General features: G+C 39.6%; 1 protein-coding gene across 1 annotated transcript; it reads left to right on the top strand.

Moving 5' to 3' along the window:
* The first annotated feature begins 533 nt into the window (after window positions 1–533).
* Window positions 534–2,616, top strand: LOC139960458 (membrane protein BRI3-like). Its single transcript, XM_071958825.1, has 2 exons — window positions 534–1,041; window positions 1,921–2,616. Exons 1-2 carry the CDS (start codon window positions 819–821, stop codon window positions 2,166–2,168), a joined length of 471 nt encoding a protein of 156 aa, XP_071814926.1. The 5' UTR covers window positions 534–818; the 3' UTR covers window positions 2,169–2,616.
* Window positions 2,617–8,428: the final 5,812 nt, after the last annotated feature.

Here is an 8,428-nt window from a genome sequence, read left to right as displayed (position 1 = left end):
TGTTTGTTGCGCAATCGTGACATTCACAAATGACGTCATTTACAATCTTCGTTTCATAAAGTGAAGCATCATCGTGATGCTGCACGCGAGCATACTAGCCGTCTTGTAGCCATAGGTTACAATCGTGGGATCCATTAAGACGGACGCGAACGTGACTGAACTCGTATATGAATGCATGTAAAACTTCATCTCTGTGTAAATTCGTTAGGAAAGGGTGTAATTAACAACAGCGGTGATTGTTAATATTGATAATGGGGTGAATCATTAACTATAGTAGATACACCCACTCTTCACTCAGTGAAAAGTTTCGCTTTGATTCATTCATTTTACAATTCGATTGAAAGAAGAGACAGTTATATGCATAATGCTTAATTCTTAACACTATATGAACCCAAAACGGCTGGTCAGTTCATCAACAGGAAGTTAATCATTACACTGTGTTGAAGATAGCAGTGCCAGTCACTGATATCACAGAATGGACTTTGCCCCTCTACTTACGTACATAATTCTATGAAAAGTCCCGTCGCTTTCAATGTCGCTTTTACGCGGTAAAAAAACAAACAAATACAATCTTCATTATATTGGAAAACAAAAATTCAGGGCAAATCTCAGTCAAGCTTTTTCTATGCAGAACATTGCATCAGTGACAGTCACGCTGTTTATTGGTTATTTTGCAATATTGATATCAATTCAAGTCTTGTGTTGTGTTCAGCCAATATAATTGGAATACTGATTTCTATTCTTATTTCCTAATTAATATTTTCGTCATTTTAGTTGTTTCTATTATTTTACTGGGTTTCTCAAAGAGACTAGTCAGCATGGCAGAAATCAAACAAGGTGATCCAGAGAATACTGCGTCCGCTGAACCTCCGCCGTACAGTCCACCAACTGCCATGCCAACTGCCATGCCACCTGCCATGCCACCTGCCATGCCACCTGCCATGCCACCTGCCATGCCACCTGCCATGACAACTGCCGCACCTTATCCGCCTCCTAATAGTACGTTTGCTTACCCACCGCCGACTCAACCAGGTTTTTCTCGTAAGTAGATATACAGATGTATGTCGACTACTATATGTTTTTTTTTAACGGAGTAGTACAACTAGCACAAATGTTTAACCTGATGGTAGGGGGGGGGGGTGAGGGGCATTGGTGTGCCATTTTCTTTTATCGTTAAATTAGATAAAGTGATCAGTTTGAGGTTTTTATTGCAACAAAATTTGATAGACAAACTGATAATCAGTTTAATGCATTCATAGAGTGCGTCGTCATGTGAGGTTAAATGGAAGTTCTATAGATTATTTTACATTTAAAATATTTATTCCCGACGGTGGTAAAGACCGCATATCTTTCAAGCTTTGTGGTACTGACAATACATTGATGCTTTTTATGACATAATATCAAATTAATTTAATATATTCTATAACGTAATTTCAAATTCATTGAAACTATAGCTTCGCAAGTTTCGAATATATTAGTAGTCAGGTATATACCAGGAATAAATGGCTGAATGGATATAGACGTAACGAGGCATATGAAACCAATGTCCCTTTAAATGGCTAGAGTAAATCGGAGTGCGTATATGTAGAGGAGATAGGTAAGATACCGTGTGATAACTTAGTTGAAGTTACAGACTTCCGTTGTTTTCTATATATTCATTCTATGTAGTGGGCAGATTTAAACGTGATTCAACATGACACACAGTAGATTGATCCGAAACATAACTCGCTAGTCGGTAGCAGTCCAGCAGGAGTCCAGACGGTGCAAACGTTAAACTTGACTTGGTATTGATAAACGATGTCTTATTGTCTGACTATAAATATTAAAAGCTTGAGTTATGAATCATTTATCAATCGTTTTTTTTTTACTAGGTTGGTCATAATTTTGTTTATCTTTTTATTTTTCTTCTTCTATTTTCAGCTGCAATATACCAGACTACGCCTCCACAGAACGACGCCATTGTACGTTCCACTCAACACCAGACAGTCACCACCACACAGGTGATGGTGGGCGTACCCACGTGCCCTCAATGCCGAGTTGGAACCCTACAGGATACATTCACACCGCTAGGTATCTGCTGTGCAATCTTCTTATTCCCGATTGGACTTCTGTTTTGTTTGATGATGAAGCGGCAGCAGTGTGCGCAATGTGGCGCCATCTATATGTAAATCAGGTCATCACGTGATGACACCCTTTAATGCCCTGTATTTATCCGCATGATCGGATTTTGTCGTTATTGTTTGTTTGAAATATGCCCTGAAATTTAAGAGTCACTCTATGAAACTATCAATGTGAAACATCATTTAATGTCACGCCGACATTAACTAATGAAACAACAATAAAAATCCACTCGAAATGCGTCTGTTTACGTCGCTATGGCAACCACACGACAGTAGGGCACCTTAATAGCTTGCAGGAGGTTTCATTACGAAAATTTTGAACCTAAGGGATTTCCCATTTTTTGGGTACACCACATTGGTTGCTTATATTCACCTTCGCAAGTAACATGTAGAGTAAAAAATAGTGACGTCATCATGAAACATACGTCAATTGTTTATCTAAATTCTCAACACCTTTCAAGTAGAGACTATTTACAAGAAATGTCCCAACATTTTTTTTTAATTTTTTTTTTATTGAGAATTATTTTTGAAACTGGACAGGAACAGCAGCGGATAAACAGATGGTCCAAGGTGACGGCACTGTTATCGGCTGGACCCAACAGTATTAGACCCACCTCACATGGAGACATACCTGACGTACGTACTGGAGTGTAAATGTAACAGATTAGTGTATTAAAGATGACAGAGCGTTACCATGGATTACGTCTCGCAAAGCAAATCGAACCGAAAAGACAAATGCAGTGTAAATACATTATCGCTCTCATGAAGGATACGGTTCTGTTTGCATAGCAACCTAATTTTCCGCAATGCATACATTTTGTTGCATTAGTCATATCACGCGGTAGATGATACGTCACAATAAATTTAAGGTTGGGTCCGTCTGCGGTATTCTCATTGGAGAAATGGGCCACTGACGGCACTATATTTGCATACCTTAAAAGTGCTATTTTGCTTAGAAAAATGCTCAAATTTGGTGACACCATCCTAATCGAAATCAGGAGCAGCCAACTGGCACAGCAAATTTCTTGGATAGAGCGGTAAAAAGTTGTGTAAGCATCAGCACGGTGTAAGGTCATGATGGCACGCAAATACAAAACATTCAAAATGCATCAAATAAGATTACAAATCGAACGACGTTATTGTCACGAAGAAAAATTGGAAAAGTAACTAAATGACTGCTCACCATTTTCTTATTTAGATGGGGGTGGGTGAGGGGGTGGGAACGGATGGAAAAGGTGAGGGAAGAGAGACAGTGGCGTGCACAAGATTTCAAAGGTGGAGGAGGAGGGGGGGGGGCAAATTCTCCCAACTGATTGGAGGTAGGGGCCTGAACCTTTATAGGACGGCCAGAGGTGAATAAAGGATTTTATAACGAAGGTGTGCTACCGTGGGGTGATTGAAGCCGTCTCCTAGGAGGAGGCGTTGGGTGGGGGAGGGGGTCCTCCCAGTGGACAATTTAAACAAATGGTGCATTCAATGAGGCATATAATTAGACTATAAATTAGGTCTATGACTATATAGCCCTAAACGAAAGGTTTTGTCGATAAATACTCTCTGTGAGGTTGAATAAGGGTGGTGTGGCGGAGAGGTTACACCTGTACAATTGGCCCAATTCTTCCTAGGCTGAACCCAAAAATCCCCAGACTGAACCGTTTTTTCCTCCATGTCACTAAAGAGGAGGAGGGAGTGGAAGAGTGGGTTTGGGGAAGGGGGGGGGGGGGTTGCAACGTAGCGTTGGTACATAATTTGAAGTGAATGCATTAACGCACAATAACGCAATAACGCACGAAGAGCTTCAGAGAAGCAAACCAGGAATCTCAAACAGGAACATAACATGGGTAGTCTAAACATATTAACCGGAAGAAACTTAATATCATGTTGTTTCAATTGTTTATTACATGTGAAAGGTCACCGTGCAAACAACTTACAATAACCGGCATTCTTATATACGAGTAGGCCTACACGTCACGTTAATGGTCTTGAATAAAGTGCCATGTTAAACGGATCATCTTCTCATTTGAAAGTAGGAAGTCAACAGTTTAAAATTCAATGTGTTCGAGCACATTCTTAATATGTATATAGACTCTATGGTGGCCATACAACAGCGATACGGATCCAATGTATACCTCTATGCTAATGAGAGGACTTTTACCTCCATTGACAATGACATCCAGCGTGCTGTCTATCCCTGACAAAAATAAAACATGAATACCAGTTTCACTAAGATGTATATATCGAAATACTAATATAATACTTTTTTCCGAGTTATTATAGAAGTGATTCGGTTGGATATGAACACAAGATCGCTAGAAATGATAATCTCGTGAAGTGAGGAGAGCGGAGGGGCGGGGGGGGGGGGGCGCTAGTTAGAAAATTCCCGAGACTCTAGGCAGATTGTTGATAGTGACAGAGGTCTTAAAACTTGTCTGCTTCAGTATTTATGTACGAGGACCTTACCTGTCTTCTTACAACTTTAAACCCTAACCAGAATGATATAGTCATGGTACGGTAATTAGTGAGAGTGCCGAAGTTGTTTGGAGACAGGTAAGTGAGGGAACTGCGTCATATCAATAACAAAAAATAAGGGCAGTGCGGTACAGAAGGAAGGTGTATATGTTAATGATAAACGTTTTTAAAATGTCGCTTTAATTGTGTAGATTACGAAATGGATATTTTGGAGTACAAACCAACAAATATTGTGTCGGTGCAAGAAATATTACGAATTATGAGCTATTGTTTTTCTTTATTATGTTTTTGTACGAAAACTTGCTAAAACCCATATGTTATCCAGTTGGAAAGGGTTCTGATATTTAATATGTATATATAGTTTACTGTGGTTAAGCAAGACCCCTAACCCCAACCCTAACCTTGTCAAATCTGTGAAGGCACTTTTAACTTATTTAATTGCAGTATATGTACTTGTTGTCTCCGCACATCACTAAACTAATTAGACTCATTAAGATAATCTTAAAATAAAATTGAAAACACAAACGACTGTTGTCTCCATGGTATTATTTTCCCCGTACTATACATTACTAGTGTATGTGGAAACCCTATGGTGTGAAACGTGACTTACGTCATTATATGATAAGACATATTCTTGCAGTTTTCCAGATTGATAAGCACCATGCAGTGGTGTGCGGAAAGGGAGGGGGAGAGGGGGGGGGGGGGGGTGGGGGAGATGGTCTCGCATCCAGTCTGGGATTTTCTTACATTCAGAATAAAAGACGACCCCTCCAGACACGAGGGGCCCTTAGGCGCTGGTCCAGGGGTGTGTGTGGGTGTACACCCCTTTCCAACACAAACTAAATGCGTTGAAACATGATTATATAGACCTCATTTATAATGAGATATGCCTCGGAATGCACCTAAAGTATAAACGTTGATTTGTCTGTTGTAGGTGAGAGGGGGGGGGGGGGAGGACCGCCAGACACTCTATATGAGAGTCTGCTTAAACGACCCCATTTTACATCCAACCTTAAGGACATTGAATATCGGATTTGACCGAGGTACACATATATACACATTTGGAAGTACTTGGTTTTGTGGACAGGGTTTTTGTACACCGAAAATTAGAATAAGACAAAATATACCGAACATTGTTTATACCTTTCGATGTAAAACCCCATTGCTAATTCGTAAAAAATTGTACAGAAAATGTAAAATGGGGGAGGTTATGTGTGTGTGGGGGGGGGGGGAGGGGGTTGATTGAGGGAAAGGTTGCTAACCTTGGCAATTAAAAATCAGCGTGATTTATCAAATGTAACGATATTCCGTCATGTTAAGTGCTTTATACTTCTTACTTCATGAAACCAACACACACACCCACATATATATAGATATAGATAGCATAATAAAACTTGGGTATGAATTATCCAATGAACTATCCAATAAATTATCCAATATATATATATATATATATATATATATATATATATATATATATACATATTGGATAATTCATTGGATAGTTCATTGGATAATTCATTCCAAGTTTTATTATGCTATCTATATAGTCTTGACGCAGGCACAAACACGCGACCAAACAGGAATTACATACTGCTTAATTTATGTAAGTTTGACTGTAAGCTGGCGTTTGTTGTGTAAACCTGCAGTCCTAACGCTAATTAATTTATCGTTATATATCTATAGCACAGGATGACAGGCAATGTTCATTAGAGATATTTTGTACTTTGTTACTGTTTGAGAGCCGAAGTTAATGATTAAGCATTCTCTTAATGAGATAGAAAAGATAGTTCCTTATACTAGAGTGCTCAAGTTACTGGCGCGACTCCGGACTTTGAGCTTGTGTTTCATACTGCGGACTCATCGTTACGTTGGTAAACGCGTGATGAACGATATTAGAGCCTGCAGCACAAGATACACTTATCTGTACTAATTCAAAGATGGTAAACGTGCTGATATTGTAAGGTTCAATAAGTTAGAGGATCGCTACATTGAGTATAAATTATTAGCAGAAAAACGGAAAGTTTAGTTATTGATTTTGTTACGGATAACCGTCTGTGTACGTAACGGATCGAATAACTGATATTTGAGGCATTTCGCGACGACAAGGAAGGAGTCATTTCCTTCTTAACTGGGTTCAGTCAGAACAGGATTCTGTATTCTTTCGGCGAAACGTCAAATAACGGCAGAATGGATTCACAAAGCACAACGCCATACCCACCGAGTAACACTGGCACCAACCCTGGAATGCCCGAACCACAGAAAACGGACTCCGCAGATGTTCCGCCACCGTATTCCCCTCCTCCTGGTGGTGCTTACCCTCCACCGATGCAAGGATACCCTCCCCAACCTGGAATGGCGTACCCACCACAACCTGGCATGGGTAAGTGGAAGCCTATTTTACCCTGTGATGATGGTATTCTTATTGTAAAGAGAAACCTTATTTCTCCGAGAAACTTGCGTAACATGATATAAGGGGCATGACGAACAGTCTTTTGTTTTAACTACACTAATGAATTCATGGACATATATCGTATGAACAGCGGTTATAAGCGACTCAACGGTATCGATAATAATGTGTTTTTGGTAAAGGGTGAAAATGACTTTTTTTCTTTCTTTTGTAAATTGTTGGTAACTTTGCAATTTTGTTTTAAGCAGATGGATAGATGGAGTAGAAAAGTTGCATTATAAGTCCGCTATACTTCCTGTATGTTGGGGAATGGTTGTTCGTTTGATTATGTATTTGTGTCCAAACATGGTTTGGTAAGGGAGACTTTTGGGATGTAATATATCAGATCGTCATTGGTCTAAGAAGGGTGGTGGGTTGGGGGGGGGGCTTGTGGATATGCGCATTACATGGAGTCCTTATTGGGGAATAATAAGGTAAAGTTCAAGGGAGTTTCGTCTGGAAATCAGTCAAATAGCGCAGACCGGTCCCATGCCCAATATTTACTAGGCATAGCCCGTGTGTATCCCACTGGCGCTAGAAAGGTACCCACCTCTCCTCAATAAAGGTACTTTGATTGTATGCATTCCACATTTAGTGTGCTAGGCCTATAGATAGCCTATAGATAGGAGAGAGGCCATCTTGAAGAAATATTCGCATCAAGAAAACTGCAGAGCAATCTATGTTCTATGCGTGATACGGCATTAGTGACGTCACAAATATAGTTCGCTTGATTATGCCATTGCAAATTCTACATACCCCATCAGCTATTATTTACAGCATATAACATGTGACCATTGGTCTGCTAGACCAATTACATTACAGTCGTTACTGTTGATTGGAACTTATAATAATAAGTACAAAATGACTCGTTATGTGATGATACAATGTAAAGAACTTGCAACAGTGTAGGTTGCAATTAAATACCATTTTGATGGAGTTTGAATTGCTGCCCCCTTTCAATATCGAAATACATATCAAAAATTGTTGGACTAGTAAGTCAAGAAAGCATGCCGTAAATGTTTACTGATGATCTGTACCACTGCATTACATAATCCTCATTAATAAAAAAAAGCGAATAGATATAAATGTCTCTCGAGTCACGTGGTCTTAGTTTGTTACTGTTTGAAAGCATTTCTAAACCGTCATGAAATCGCAATTTCCTTCGAAAGTAAAAGCATTGACAATATTTAACTACTATTTTAAATTATAGCATTAACGATAGTACTTTAATGCCCATTGTCTTATTCTGGTCAATGGTCTTAAGAGGAGAGAATCCCATGGAAGGGATGAGTGAAGGGGTGGGGTGGGCGGGGTGGGTGGGTTATGCGAGGTCAGAGAAGATATTGCTACAACATGAATAATTGCTATAGTGCACGGCCAGGATTCTGGAAGC

This window comes from Apostichopus japonicus, chromosome 19 (assembly GCF_037975245.1).
Source record: "Apostichopus japonicus isolate 1M-3 chromosome 19, ASM3797524v1, whole genome shotgun sequence".
NCBI lineage: Eukaryota > Metazoa > Echinodermata > Holothuroidea > Aspidochirotida > Stichopodidae > Apostichopus > Apostichopus japonicus.
This window is presented reverse-complemented; position numbering and strand designations above follow the sequence as displayed.

Coding starts and splice junctions, on each gene's coding strand:
- LOC139960458 (XM_071958825.1), top strand. CDS start 819: ATGGCAGAAATCAAACAAGGTGATCCAGAGAATACTGCGTCCGCTGAA. Junction 1,042..1,920: donor GACTCAACCAGGTTTTTCTC/GTAAGTAGATAT, acceptor TTCTATTTTCAG/CTGCAATATACCAGACTACG.